At 43.0% G+C, this 16117-nt stretch overlaps 1 protein-coding gene across 2 annotated transcripts in view; it reads right to left on the reverse strand.

Moving 5' to 3' along the window:
- The window catches only part of edc4 (enhancer of mRNA decapping 4), a 52652-nt gene that overhangs the window by 36294 nt on the left and 241 nt on the right, over positions 1–16117 (reverse strand). For both annotated transcript variants that reach the window (XM_084171898.1, XM_084171897.1), the window contains exons 2-4: positions 15175–15319; positions 14570–14681; positions 12816–12915 (exon numbers count right to left, since the gene is read on the reverse strand). In XM_084171898.1, coding sequence (XP_084028024.1) covers positions 12816–12915; positions 14570–14681; positions 15175–15319 — 357 coding nt within the window. The remainder of the gene's footprint in view (positions 1–12815; positions 12916–14569; positions 14682–15174; positions 15320–16117) is intronic.

A 16117-nucleotide genomic window follows, 5' to 3' on the forward strand; every position in this document is an offset into this window, starting at 1 on the left:
TGAGGGCACGTAGGTCTAGAATGGGACGCAAAGTCCAGTCCCTTTTCGGAACCATGAAATACCGGCTATACCAGCTGTCCTGGATCTTCAACAAAAGGAACCACTCGGATTGCCTGCTTCTGGAGATGGGAGGATATTTGGTATTTTATTCGGATCCCCATTAGCTGTTGCAAAAGCAGCAGCTACTCTTCCTTGGGTCCACACAAAACATGACATAATGCAGAACATTAATAGACAAGAACAGCTCAAGGACAGAACTACATAAATGTTTCTTAAAAAGCCAGATTTCTTGAAAACAGTAGGCTGTTGATTTAAAACTGGTGTTGAGAACAACTCAGCGAGGCAGGCGGCAGCGGAGTGAAGAGATCCTCTGTAGCTCAGCTGGTAGAGCACGGCGCTTGTAACGCCAAGGTAGTGGGTTCGATCCCCGGGACCACCCATACACAAAAATGTATGCACGCATGACTGTCAGTCGCTTTGGATAAAAGCGTCTGCTAAATGGCATATTATTATTATTATTATTATTATTATTATTATTATTATTATAAGAAACAGCCATTGGGCCTAGAAAAAGCGCAGAGAGAGGAAAACTAATCTTAGTTATGATCAACTGAATGATTAAAATAATTGCAATTGAAGGCATGTATCAAGTTCTTGCTGATACTGAAACTCCCAAAGTCATATCCAACCATTATTCTAATTTAAAGCAATAGTTGTGTGTGTGGACACCAAGATAATCATTTCAGCACCGTTTTGATTGGGACAGCGCCATCGCACTGCTTTGAGACAAGCGTGGGGGACTCTTCTAGATGAATCAATGTCCAACTTTTGTTTTCAATCAATCTTCGTTTGGATATTTGGTAAGAATTAGGCTGCAGACATGTTAGCTAAATAAAAGTGAGCGCTAATGTTCACCTTTATTCTAGTTTGCTCATATATTAGCTGATCAGAACATTTTGCTAGCATGTTATACAAGTGGATTTTGTTCTTCGACCAAAAGCCTGTGACTTGTCTGATAATCAATCAGTGATTTTGTTTCACTGAATCTCCGTCTGTTATTTGGTTAATTGATTTCTGGCTGGACAAGTGGAAGTGGTAGCTCATTTATTCGTTTGCTAATCTATCGCTGATCAGAAACATTCAGCATGCAACAATGTAGCCTAAATCAAGTAAATTACTTATCTATTGACTCACGTAGTGGCCATATATAGAGCCTAGGCTATTTTCCTATCGTCCCAATACCACTGAACGCAATCAGGCTACCGAAAGAGCATACAGTGGGCGACGTCATCAGCACTCCTTCCACATGTCTCCAGAAAACTTGTGTTTTGGGACCGAGGCACCTTTTCATTATAACACTGGAGGAAATACTTTCCAAGCCTGTGAGGAACGTGTTTGCTGGCCTCATAAATGCTAGCCAGCTAGCTAATATTTAGAGAAACCATTTTTGAGTTGGCTAGAGTTATGCTAACCTGTTTGCAATCCCTTTAGCGTTGCTTGCTAGCTAGCTACAGAGGTTAGCTGGCTAGCTACCTACAGTAGTTCGCTACTGCCATCAGTTGTTGAGTGATCATATTTTGCCTACTCCACCGTTTGTAGAATGCATAGGCCCTACTGGCATTTGAATATAGCGTGGGAAGAGGGAATCCGGACACAGTAGACACATTTAACTATAGGTGTAAATGCATGACATGTTCGGAATTCCATGATCGGAATACTAAGGCTGCAAGAACTGTCAAGTCTAGACACGGCCTGTGTGATCAACAAACGGTATCTAGCAAGGTTAGCAACTTTGGTCATATGACTTTTGTTTGACTGTCGTTACAAAGTTGGTATGATTCGACAATGCTATCGCCTACTCGGGGTGCGCTCAGTGTGTCCTGTTCATCGAACTCACATGCGGGAGAGAACACTTGACACCCGTGAAAACTGTGGAACTTGCTGTTGAAAATAAAAAGGTTTATGTACCAAGGTTTGCCTAAAGCCCGGCACACTATGGGTACAAGGGCACCGTCGATCAGTGACGTACCCCGATTGGCAGTGCCACCTTTTGATACTTAAGTATATTTACAACCTAATACTCAAGTAGTATTTTACTTGGCGACTTTCACTTTTACTCTTTCTATGAAGGCATCTTTACTCAAGTATTGCCCGCAGTGCTGGGACCCACGCATTAAAAATAGACCCAGGAAATTAAACATTACCATGGAAGTTACCCTACTGACCAGTCATAAGTGCTGGCGACAAAGAGCCGTGGAACCTAGCTGGGAATGGGACAGACAGCTCTGACAAATGGGCCTCTTCTGTGGTAAGAGACAGGGGAGATTCGTAATCTAATTCCTAGGAATGAAAAGTGCTGAGCTGGAGAAAGACTACTAATTTCAGGGTTCATATACACCACAGAGACTCTGCGGGATAATAGCATGGCCGTGTCCAACCCTGCATGCTCCCTTGACTCCGCTACCAACCCCCAATCGCCTACAGGGCCCATAGCCTGTATCACTAGACACCTTCTTGGGACTAGTGAGCTACAGGCAAGATTCAGCAATGAATCCCAGTAATGAGCCACTTATGGGGAGGGGTGCACCCTTGTAGACAGAGTGATTTGCCCAATGTATTACATTCCACCCGGGGGAGATTGATATACCCCTTGAACCCCATGAAATGCGGGGTACCAGAGGGCCAATAAACATGGACAAGCTACCAACACACATTGTGCTTCTGTGAGACTGTATAGCCTGCATGAAGCCCGGCCTCCTTACGGGCACAGAGGGCTCCAGCAATGGCTGACATAGTACCCAGTTTGCTGTAACAAAACGTGGGGGCCCCGTCGTTACAGAAATGTTTTTGTTGATCACGATTGACTGGTCGATCTCCAAGGCATTCCTAGCCGATCGCAAAATATTTTGACTTACAGTTAGTGAGTGCATACATTTTTCATACTGGCCCCCCGTGGAAATCGAACCCACAACCCTGCCGTTGCAAACGCCATGCTCTACCAACTGAGCTACACGGGGCCTTATGACCATGCGGACGCCTCCGAGCGGTCGGATAGGCTGTTTGAGTGTTTATCCAGCTGGATTAAATAAATAAATATATATATATATATATATATATATATATATATATATATATATATATATATATATATATATATATATATATATATATATATATATATATATATATATATAGTCACAGTCAAAAGTTGACATACAGTGGGGAAAAAAAGTATTTAGTCAGCCACCAATTGTGCAAGTTCTCCCACTTAAAAAGAGAGAGGCCTGTAATTTTCATCATAGGTACACGTCAACTATGACAGACAAATTGAGGGAAAAAAATCCAGAAAATCACATTGTAGGATTTTTAATGAATTTATTTGCAAATTATGGTGGAAAATAGTTATTTGGTCAATAACAAAAGTTTCTCAATACTTTGTTATATACCCTTTGTTGGCAATGACACAGGTCAAACGTTTTCTGTAAGTCTTCACAAGGTTTTCACACACTGTTGCTGGTATTTTGGCCCATTCCTCCATGCATATCTCCTCTAGAGCAGTGATGTTTTGGGGCTGTCGCTGGGCAACATGGACTTTCAACTCCCTCCAAAGATTTTCTATGGGGTTGAGATCTGGAGACTGGCTAGGCCACTCCAGGACCTTGAAATGCTTCTTACGAAGCCACTCCTTCGTTGCCCGGGCGGTGTGTTTGGGATCATTGTCATGCTGAAAGACCCAGCCACGTTTCATCTTCAATGCCCTTGCTGATGGGAGGTTTTCACTCAAAATCTCACGATACATGGCCCCATTCATTCTTTCCTTTACACGGATAAGTCGTCCTGGTCCCTTTGCAGAAAAACAGCCCCAAAGCATGATGTTTCCACCCCCATGCTTCACAGTAGGTATGGTGTTCTTTGGATGCAACTCAGCATTCTTTGTCCTCCAAACACGACGAGTTGAGTTTTTACCAAAAAGTTATATTTTGGTTTCATCTGACCATATGACATTCTCCCAATCCTCTTCTGGATCATCCAAATGCACTCTAGCAAACTTCAGACGGGCCTGGACATGTACTGGCTTAAGCAGGGGGACACGTCTGGCACTGCAGGATTTGAGTCCCTGGCGGCGTAGTGTGTTACTGATGGTAGGCTTTGTTAATTTGGTCCCAGCTCACTGCAGGTCATTCACTAGGACCCCCGTGTGGTTCTGGGATTTTTGCTCACCGTTCTTGTGATCATTTTGACCCCACGGGGTGAGATCTTGCGTGGAGCCCCAGATAGAGGGAGATTATCAGTGGTCTTGTATGTCTTCCATTTCCTAATAATTGCTCCCACAGTTGATTTCTTCAAACCAAGCTGCTTACCTATTGCAGATTCAGTCTTCCCAGCCTGGTACAGGTCTACAATTTTGTTTCTGGTGTCCTTTGACAGCTCTTTGGTCTTGGCCATAGTGGAGTTTGGAGTGTGACTGTTTGAGGTTGTGGACAGGTGTCTTTTATACTGATAACAAGTTCAAACAGGTGCCATTAATACAGGTAACGAGTGGAGGACAGAGGAGCCTCTTAAAGAAGAAGTTACAGGTCTGTGAGAGCCAGAAATCTTGCTTGTTTGTAGGTGACCAAATACTTATTTTCCACCATAATTTGCAAATAAATTCATAAAAAATCCTACAATGTGATTTTCTGGATTTTTCTCTCTCAATTTGTCTGTCATAGTTGACGTGTACCTATGATGAAAATTACAGGCCTCTCTCATCTTTTTAAGTGGGAGAACTTGCACAATTGGTGGCTGACTAAATACTTTTTTCCCCACTGTACCTACTCATTCAAGGGTTTTTCCTTTATTGTAATATTTTCTACATTGTACAGTCGTGGTCAAAAGTTTTGAGAATGACAAGTATTGGTCTTCACACAGTTCGCTGCTTCAGTGTTATCATATATTTTTGTCAGATGTTACTATGGTATACTGAAGTATAATTACAAGCATTCCATAAGTGTCAAAGGCTTTTATTGACAATTACATTAAGTTTATGCAAAGAGTCAATATTTGCAGTGTTGACCCTTCTTTTTCAAGACCTCTGCAATCCGCCCTGGCATGCTGTCAATTAACTTCTGGGCCACATCCTGACTAATGGCAGCCCATTCTTGCATAATCAATGCTTGGAGTTTGTCAGAATTTGTGAGTTGTTGTTTGTCCACCCACCTCTTGAGGATCGACCGCAAGTTCTCAATGGGATTAAGGTCTGGAGAGCTTCCTGGCCATGGACCCAAAATGTTGATGTTTTGTTCCACGAGCCATTTAGTTATCACTTTTGCCTTATGACAAGGTGCTCCATCATGCTGGAAAAGGCATTGGTCGTCATCAAACTGTTCTTGGATGGTTGGGAAAAGTTGCTCTTGGAGGATGTGTTGGTACCATTCTTTATTCATGGCTGTGTTTAGGCAAGATTGTGAGTGAGCCCACTCCCTTGGTTGAGAAGCAACCACACACATGAATGGTCTCAGGATGCTTTACTGTTGGCATGACACAGGACTGATGGTAGAGCTCACCTTGTCTTCTCCGGACAAGGTGTTTTCCGGATGCCCCAAACAATCGGAAAGGGGATTCAAAATGAGAAAATGACTTTACCCCAGTCCTCAGCAGTCCAATCCCTGTACCTTTTGCAGAAAATCAGTCTGTTCCTGATGTTTTTCTTGGAGAGAAGTGGCTTCTTTGCTGCCCTTCTTGACACCAGGCCATCCTCCAAAGGCCTTCGCCTCACTGTGCGTGCAGATGCACTCACACCTGCCTGCCGCCATTCCTGAGCAAGCTCTGCACTGGTGGTGCCCCAATCCCGCAGCTGAATCAACTTTAGGAAACGGTCCTGGCGCTTGCTGGACTTTCTTGGGCGCCCTGACGCCTTCTTCACAACAATTGAACCTCTCTCCTTGAAGTTCTTGATCCGATAAACGGTTGATTTAGGTGCAGTCTTACTAGCAGCAATATCCTTGCCTGTGAAGTCCTTTTTGTGCAAAGCAATGATGACGGCACGTGTTTCCTTGCATGTAACCATGGTTAACACAGGAAGAACAATGATTTCAAGCACCACCCTCCTTTTAAAGCTTCCAGTCTGTTATTCTAACTCAATCAGCATGACAGAGTGATCTCCAGCCTTGTCCTCGTCAACACTCTCACCTGTGTTAACGAGAGAATCACTGACATGATGGCAGCTGGTCCTTTTGTGGCAGGGCTGAAATGCAGTGGAAATGTTTTTGGGGGATTAAGTTCATTTTCATGGCAAAGAGGGACCTGGCAATTAATTGCAATTCATCTGATCACTCTTCATGACATTCTGGAGTATATGCAAATTGCCATCATCAAAACTGAGGCAGCAGACTTTGTGAAATTTAGTATTTGTGTCATTCTCAAAACGTTTGACCACGACTGTAGAATAATAGTGAAGACATCAAAACTATGAAATAACACATAGCCAATCAGATTGCTCAGATCACTGTGTGTCTGTCTGCAGCTTCCTCCAGCACACAGCAAATGAAGTTGATACTGTGATTTCAAAACGTGTAAAACCATGACTAAAACCAAGCCGTTTTTTATGACTGAGTTCATGTTTAACTTTATTCACTACTGTCACTTTTATAAGCCATGAAATGCGCTTCTCCCCTTGCGCTGCATCCAGCATTGCAGCTTCAATGACTGAGTAGCAAAGTGTATAGACAGGCTTGAGTTATTGTTAGCGGATGTTTGTTTTTCTGCTAAGGGGACAGGACAACTTCACCGCATCAAAGGGACGAAGATCTGCAAAGTGGAGTAGGACAAAATCCCTCCTGAGATGTTTGCAAACCTGGTGGCCAACTACAAGAAACGTCTGACCACTGACTGCCAACAAGGGTTTTGCCACCAAGTACTAAGTCATGTTTTGCAGAGGGGTCAAATACTTATTTCCCTCATTAAAATGCAAATCAATTTATAACATTTTGGACATGCATTTTTCTGGATTCTTTTGTTGTTATTCTGTCTCTCACTGTTCAAATAAACCTACCATTAAAAGTATAGACTGATCATGTTTTTGTCAGTGGGCAAACGTACAAAATCAGCAGGGGATCAAATACTTTTTTCCCCCTCACTGTATACAGTGCATTCGGAAAGTATTCAGACCCCTTGACCTTTTCAACATGTTGTTATGTTACAGCCTTATTCTAAAATGGATTAAATATTATGTTTTCCCCACTCTTCAATCTACACACAATACCAGTGGCGGCTCCTGAAAAAATTCTCAGGAGGGGCAATTTTTCTGATGATTTAGGTGACCTACACACATTTAAAAAAAGATATGTCCAGCAACAACATGAAGACAGGGGCAGCATATAAGTCAATACCAGAAGCATTTATTGACTGATCTCAAAAGTGTTGGCTTACCAGGGTTGGTGGAGCCCTCAGTTTCATCTTTGCCTCGCAAAGCTAACTCAAACACTCCGCAAAACTTCACACACTGGATTAGCCGGCTGAGGATGTGGCGGTTCTTGCTAATGTCGTAGTAAATATATTTGTTATAGTGAATATGGAATATGATATGTTGAGTAAAATGTTGTGCTAAGATCTATTTAGGTCAGGAGCTGGTTATAAGTTCTGTTCCTATCCAATAACAATGGACAAAAGGGTCCTATCTTGTCAGCCTTGTCAGCAGGTGGCCAAGGACAACACCCACGCCATAGGCCTCTCAGTTCTTCCAACTCACGAGTTCTTGCTCTGAGGACACACACACACACAAACACACACATCATCACTGTTAAACACACACACACACACACACATCATCACTGTTAAACACACACACACACACACACACACACACACACACACACACAAAAATCCCCTCTCTTAGGCTGAACATTTGAAGACAGAGAACCCGACTCAGAGCCAATGCAACAGTGACAGTAGCCTGGAGGGGACCTCGCCCAACTCATCAGGACCAATCAGAAGATCAGAACTACTAGATTGAACCTACTTCATTTATTGCATAAAATGTCTGCACACAATGTTTCGGGGCTCTCTTCAGATAATAATAATAATAATAATAATAATAATAATAATAATGCCATTTAGCAGACGCTTTTATCCAAAGCGACTTACAGTCATGCGTGCATACATTTTTGTGTATGGGTGGTCCCGGGGATCGAACCCACTACCTTGGCGTTACAAGCACCATGCTCTACCAGCTGAGCTACAGAAAGTGGATACTCATGGATGCGCATTGCAATTGTAAAATGTCAACACAATTGGAGACACCACGTCATTTTTGGAGACATGTTATTGACAGTAAACTATTGTAGATGCGACTGCTAACTAAATAAAACATTTTAGCTGGCTAGCTAATCATCTTAGCTAAATGTGGGGCAAACAATTCAGTTATTTACCGTTAATTTGAGGGATTGGGGTGAAAGAAATCGAGTTACATAGTGATACTTTACGATATACTGTATTGACAATATCGCAATATTTTAGCGCTAGTTGGCTGTACCTGCACCAAAACACCATTATTGTTCCTTCATAGCTTGTTCTCAATCTTTTCACATTGGGAGCCAATTTGTTTTCAGCACTTTTATTTCCATGACTGATCAAAACTCGTTCTCATGGCTTTCTGATCCCTCTGCAACAGACATATGGTGCGCAATAAAATCACAGTATCGAATCGCAATACGTATAGAATCATGAGACTCGCAATGCTGATGCATATATCTTATCGTGAGGTTCCTGGCAATTCCCAGCCCAAGTTCATTTGCCACAACAAATCTCTTCGCTAGCAAACGCGATGTCTTCTCCAAAACGGCAATGTGTCTCCAGCAATGTTTACTTTTTTGACGTTCTATGGCATCTCCACTTTCCAAGCATATATGACCACATGTAATATTTTGGTAAGTGATGCAAATAGTGAACTATGTAGGGCCAGGATGTAAAATATATGTAGCTGCAGCAATTTCTCTTATCTGATATGGTAAGTAATGGGGCTTAATTTATAGCTCCCTAAGAGTTTGACGAACGGGTCCGTGAACGCGATTCCAGATATATTTACCTCTGAATAAACTGCCTTTATTACACCATATCCACCCTGTCCAAAGTCTCTACTTGGTCTCAGTTGGTTCTCCAGTAAACTTGTGATTATCAACACTAACCTCATCGTTGTGGCGGCGGACAGCTAGCCTGTATCCCTCGTCATCCAGTTGAGTGAGTGGCAATGTCTTTTTTCGTTCGTACTAATTTTTGGAAAATCCTCGGGTGTAGGACTTTCCGCCTTTAGTAGAAACCTGTTGAATTATTAAATTTGGTCTGTGAGGTCCTAATTGTTTCGTTGCCAATTTATCTTCATTTGTTCGCCGACAAAAAGGAACTTCTTTCAAACAATCCACTCTTTTCTCAGTTACGTTCATGGTTACGTAACGTATGACGAAAGCGCGTAAGTGCAAGCCCACAGACACCCATTGAGATTGTATTGAAGGCTCTGAAATTTGAAAAAAATAGATTTTACATGGGAGTCTATGACAGACTTCTGGGCGATTTTCAATCTGACTGAAATCGCCCCAAAAGGGGGGGGAGCCATTTGAAGCACGACTTTAGCCTGATTCGACATTTAGTGGCAGTGTGGCACTGTGGCAGATCAGACGTATAGATTACAACACTGATAACTACTGTTGCCGTGATATAATTGATTAGAAAAAAAATCCCTTCCTTTTCCCGTTTGGCAGTGCGTCGCCCATATCGCCCTATTGAACAGGCCGCCCCTGCACAATACCCTATAAAGACAAAGCTAAAACAGGTTTATTGAAATTTTTGAAAATGTATTAAAGAAAGCACATGTACATAAGTATTCAGACACTTTACTCAGTACTTTGTTGAAGCACCTTTGGCAGAGATTACAGCCTTGAGTCTTCTTGGGTATGATGATACAAGCTTGGCACACCTGTACCCGTGCTAAGGACTATTCAACGCTGGTCTGACTAAAGATTGTTTTGATCACGCGGACTGGGATATGTTCCGGGTAGCTTGCGAATACATTGAAACGTTGACTGAGTTTATCAGGAAGTGTATAGGAGATGTTGTGCCCACTGTGACTATTAAAACCTACACTAATCAGAAACCGTGGATAGATGGCAGCATTTATGCAAAATTCAAAGCGCAAACCACCGCATTTAACCATTGCAAGGTGACTGGGAATATGGCAGAATACAAACAGTGTAGCTACTCACCTCGCAGGGCAATTAAACTGGCAAAACATCAGTATAGAGACAAAGTGGAGTCGCAATTCAATGGCTCAGACACAAGACGTATGTGGCAGAGTCTACAGACAATCACGGACTACAAAACGAAAACCAGCCACGTCGCCGACACCGATGTCTCGCTTCCAGACAAGCTAAACACCTTCTTCGCCCGCTTTGAGGATAACACAGTGCCACCGACGCAGCCCACTACCAAGGACTGTGGGCTCCTTCTCCGTAGCCGACGTGAGTGAGACATTTAAACAGGTTAACCCCTGCAAGACTGCCGGCCCAGACAGCATCCCTAGCCTCGTCCTCAGAGCATGCGCAGACCAGCTGGCTGGTGTGTTTATGGACATATTCAATCTCTCCCTATCCCAGTCTGCTGTCCCCACATGATTCAAGATGGACATCATTGTTCCTGTACCCAAGAAAGCAAAAGGTAACTGAACTAAATGACTATTGCCCCGTAGCACTCACTTCTGTCATCATGAAGTGCTTTGAGAGACTAGTGAAGGATCATATCACCTCTACCTTACCTGTCACCCTAGACCCACTTCAATTTGCTTACCGCCCCAATAGATCCACAGACGATGCAATCGCAATCACACTGCACACTATTACTTACATTATCAGACAATGACTGCTCAATCATGTGTGCGCAACAAAGACACACACACAGGTTATGTTCCTCCACCAGAAAGGAATATTAGAAAAGACTTGCCATTACCTGCACTTAACCTCTGCCCAGGCTTTCCACAACATTATCTTTCGTCATGATGTTGCATTCGATTTCACGCTATAGGCTAACTGTCTTTATTTTTTAACAAAAAACATGCGTGTGAGGTGGCCAATAGGGGCAATCGCATCGTATATCAATGTTTTATGGGTACATAATCGCGATAGGACATAGCCCAACCCTAACTCACACAGCCAAATGCAGAAAAAATATTTAAAAAGAGTTCAGTCTCCACTGTTAATCAAACAAAAAAGTACATGTTCATGTAAACTTGGCAACAACACCATGCATCTTTTTTGCTGCTTTTTTGGCTAGCAGAAAGCTACACTATATGACCAAAAGTTTGTGGACACCTGGTTGTCAAAAATCATGAGCATTAATGTGGAGTTGGTCCCCCCTTTGCTATTATAACAGTCTCCACTCTTCTCAGAAGGCTTTCCACTAGATGTTGGAAAATTGCTGCGGGGACTTGCGTCCATTCAGCCCCAAGAGCAATAGTGAGGTCGGCCACTGACGTTGGGCGATTAGGCCTGGTTCCAATTCATCCAAAAGGTGGTTGATGGGGTTGAGGTCAGTTCTCTGCGCAGGCCAGTCAAGTTCTTCCACATGATCTCGACAAACCATTTCTGTACGGACTTCGCTGTGTGCACGGGGGAATTGTCATGTTGAAACAGGAAAGGGCCTTCCCCAAACTGTTGCCACAAAGTTGGAAGCACAGAATCGTCTAGAATGTCATTGTATGCTGTAGCGTTAAGATTTCCCTTCACTAGAAGTAAGGAGCCTAGCCAGAACCATGAAAAACAGCTCCAGACCATTATTCCTCTTCCAAACTTTACAGTTCGTAATATGCAGTCGGACAGGTAGCGTTCTCCTAGCATCCGCCAAACCCAGATTCGTCCATCGGACTGCCAGATGGTGAAGCGTGATTCATCACCCCAGAGAACCCATTTCCACTGCTCCTGAGTCCAATGGCGGCGAGCTTTACACCACTACAGCCGACGCTTGACATTGCGCATGGTGATCTTAGGCTTGTGTGCTGCTGCTCAGCCATGGAAACCCATTTCATGAAGCTCCCGACAAACAGTTATTGTGCTGACGTTGCTTCCAGAGGTAGTTTGGAACTTGGTAGTGAGCGTTGCAACCGAGGACAGACGATTTTATGCGCTACGTGCTTCAGCACTCGGCAGTCCCGTTCTGTGAGCTTGTGTGGCCTACCACTTTGCGGCTGTGACGTTGTTGCTCCTAGATGTTTCCACTTCACAAAAACAGCACTTACAGTTGACCGGGGCAGCTCTAGCAGGGCAGAAATTTCATTAACTGACTTGTTGGAAAGGTGGCATCCTATGACGGTGCCACGTTGAAAGTCACTGAGCTCTTCAGTACGGGCCATTCTACTGCCAATGTTTGTCTATGGAGATTGCATGGCTGTGTGCTCGATTTTGTTTACCTGTCAGCAACGTGTGTGGCTGAAATAGCCAAATCCACTAATTTGAAGGGGTGTCCACATACCTTTGTATATATAGTGTATATTTTGTCAATCAAAAGGAGGCGTTTGTGGTTTCCAAGGCATTCAAATCTGAATGGGGACATACGGTCAGAGTAAGCTATTTGTGTTATCAATCTTGATTTTCTTTCACCAGAGCAAGTGCTTAAATTATGAGGCAAAACTGATTTGGGGTAAATTTGCTGCTGACATTGCAGCAATCCATCGCTGCACTGCCTGGTTCAGCCAAATAAATATTCAACTAGACTTCCAGAATATCACAGACATTGGCCTGGAAAGGACTCACAAATTTGTCAAAATAATTGCTAATCCATGGTTCTACACTCACCTCGGATGGCATATGCCAGGTATGAGTTAGAGACTGCTATCAGGTTGCCGTAGTAATGCTTGTGCTCCCAGTCGTACTTGGCGACAGGCTGGATTTTTACCTGCATGGAACAGGAGAAAGAGTAAAGATTAGGGACCCATATACCTACAGAGAGCAACATCGACGAGTCAAGAAAATATTGCATTAGGTTAACATGAGGACAGATATCCAAACAATGGTAGTAAGCTCAACACAGTAGACTGCTCTGTAATTAATTGCTTAGCTACCTAGCGATATCAGGACTTGAGATACAGCCACCCTTTGCCTAAAATAACTAGCTTTCCATTGTTTTCGTCTGTGAATGTTGGTGTAGTCACCCTGGTGTTTCTGCCAGGGGCCTTTCCATGTTCTCAAGGACAGAAAAGGGAAAACAAAATGTTAAAATGCCCAGTGCAGCCGTTTTTATCTCCATAATAAATAATTTCTCTAACAATTAAGTACACTAAGCCAAGGGTATGTGGACACCCCCTCAAATTAGTGGATTCGGCAATTTCAGCCACACCCGTTGTTGACAGGTGTATAAAATTGAGCACACAGCCATGCAAACTCCATAGACAAACATTGGCCTTACTGAAGAACTCAGTGACTTTCAACGTGGCACTGTCATAGGATGCCGCCTTTACAACAAGTCAGTTAGTCATATTTCTGCCCTGCTAGAGCTGCACCGGTCAACTAAGTGCTATTATTGTGAAGTGGAAACGTCTAGGAGCAACAACGGCTCAGCCGTGAAGTGGTAGGCCACACAAGCTCACAGAACGGGACTGCCGAGTGCTGAAACGTGTAGCGCGTAATAATGGTCTCTCCTCGGTTGCAACACTCATGATCGAGTTCCAAACTGCCTCTGGAAGCAACGTCAGCACAAGAAATGTTCGTCGGGAGCTTCATGAAATGGGTTTCCATGGCCGAGCAGCCGCACACAAGCCTAAGATCACCATGCGCAATGCCAAGCGTCGGCTGGAGTGGTGTCAAACTCGCCGCCATTGGACTCTGGAGCAGTGGAAACACGTTCTCTGGAATGATGAATCACGCTTCACCATCTGGCAGTCCGATTGACAAATCTGGGTTTGACGGATGCCAGGAGAATGCTACCTGCCCGAATGCATAGTGCCACCTGTAAAGTTTGGTGGAGGAGGAATAATGGTCTAATCGAGCCAGGCCTAATCGCCCAACATCAGTGCCCGACCTCACTAATGCTCTTGTGGTTGAATGGAAGCAAGTCCACGCAGCAATGTTCCAACATCTAGTGGAAAGCCTTCCCAGAAGACTGGAGGCTGTTACAGCAGCAAAGGGGGGGATCAACTCCATATTAATGCCCATGATTCTGGAATGAGATGTTCGACGAGCAGGTGTCCACATACTTTTGGCCATGTAGTGTAACTCAGTGTAATTGTTTTCCATTTAAAATGGGGGAAAACATTATCAAAATGTATTTAGCAAAAACATTCAAGCAAAAAATGTTGCTAGTACTGTCTGATGAGTACATTTTTGTTCTTTTTATTAGAATCCCCATTAGCCGACGCCAATGGCAACAGCTAGTTTTACTGGGGTCCGACACAATGAAAAATACATTACTGACAAAAATACTTTACAATTTAAAAACATTAACATGTAGACACTTTTACAGTGTTAGTTTCATCAGCTATTGCACAAATATGATACAAAACACAAGAAAAATAGAATTGACTGCACTGGGTCTTCATTCCTCTAAGTCTTACCTTGTTGCTGCCACGGGCCTTGCTGTCAATGCTTGAGTCTCGACTGGCTACAATTTCAACATTGTTGGATGTGATGGGAATGCAAGTGGAGCCATCATCCCCAGAGAGGCAGCTGGTGAAGAAACAAAATACAATGTTTCCAAACTGGGTACTTGATCTCCTGAAGAGATCTAGATGGAACATAATTAATAATAATACTACATGGGACTTATAATATAGTGCTTTTCAAGGTCTCAAAGTCACTTGTAGAAAGAAAAAAAACAGGCCTTGAAAAAACAGACTAAACAACAACATGAACAATGCAAGGGGTGAGCTCAAGGAAGGGAAACAGTGACATATCAGTGTAAGGGGAGGGTAGGGTTTGGATACAAACCCGGTTTAGGGTAAGGGACATGATTGGGGTTAGAATACGAACCCGGTTTAGGGTAAGGTACAGGTTTGGGTTAGGTGGTGCTCAATATGGTGAAGAGGAAGACATTGGTTTCAACATTCAATCAACCCAAATGTTTCTCACAGCATACCAAATGTGCATTTCTATATCTGAGAAATATGTGTAGGCAGAGAAAAATACAACAGAATAAAGAAGAGGTAACGTTATTACTTACATTATCTGACCCTCTTGGGTGTTCATATTATCTGAATTAGGGTCTGTGGATTCAGCCATGGTTGACCTGTTGCCAGCTCCCGGCAGACGTCCATTCAATTCGCCATTGAAAGATGTTTTTCTTTGGTTCTCACATGGAGATGCGTCTACGGAAACAACCAACTGTGAGTAACTGGATATCACCAAACTAAGATTATGATAACTATTTAAAAACCCTATTGTTACAACGTACATTTTTGGGGAGAAAGGGAATCTCGTGTAATTTTAGATGCCACCAAAAAACCCTTTCTTAATGCTGAGCTTCGAGGACTGATATTTCATCGCCTCCAAATAAACTAGGCAACCTCATGCCGCATGATTGGTACCTGCTGCCTAATTAGCTACCTAGCCATTTACTCATCATTTACTAAGCCTATGCGCACTATTCACATGCTAACCAGCTATACATAGTACGCTAGTTTGATAAATAACGTTGTATTACAAACTACCAAGCAAGCAATCAGCCAACCTGTAGTTAGTAATGTTAGTTAGTTTAGTTAGTAATGTTAGTTAGCTATCTAACGTTAAGTTAGACAACATCCTTTAACGTTGTTAACTACTTTGCTTTATAACTAGGTAGCTAATTACCTAGCATGGTTTTGCAAGCTAGCCTTGTTGCAACTTGTGTATTAAACACTAATGTTGTAAGTTAGCTAGCTAGTTATTTTAATAACTAACTAGTTACTGCGAGCAACCTTTGTCAGCTTGCTAGCTGAACTAGCCTAGCTAGCAGTCCAGCTAACTAATATGTTCGCAAGTTGTAAATTAGCAAACGTAAGCTAACTAACTTAAGCCACATTTTCACAAGTAATTAACGTTAACTAGCTAGCTACGAATGTGAACATGCTCAGCTAGCTTGCATTTTGCAGCGTTCATCCCTAACGTTTGCTAGCACGCTAACTAGG

The sequence above is a fragment of the Coregonus lavaretus genome, assembly GCF_964263955.1.
Source record: "Coregonus lavaretus genome assembly, chromosome: 11".
NCBI classification, from domain to species: domain Eukaryota; kingdom Metazoa; phylum Chordata; class Actinopteri; order Salmoniformes; family Salmonidae; genus Coregonus; species Coregonus lavaretus.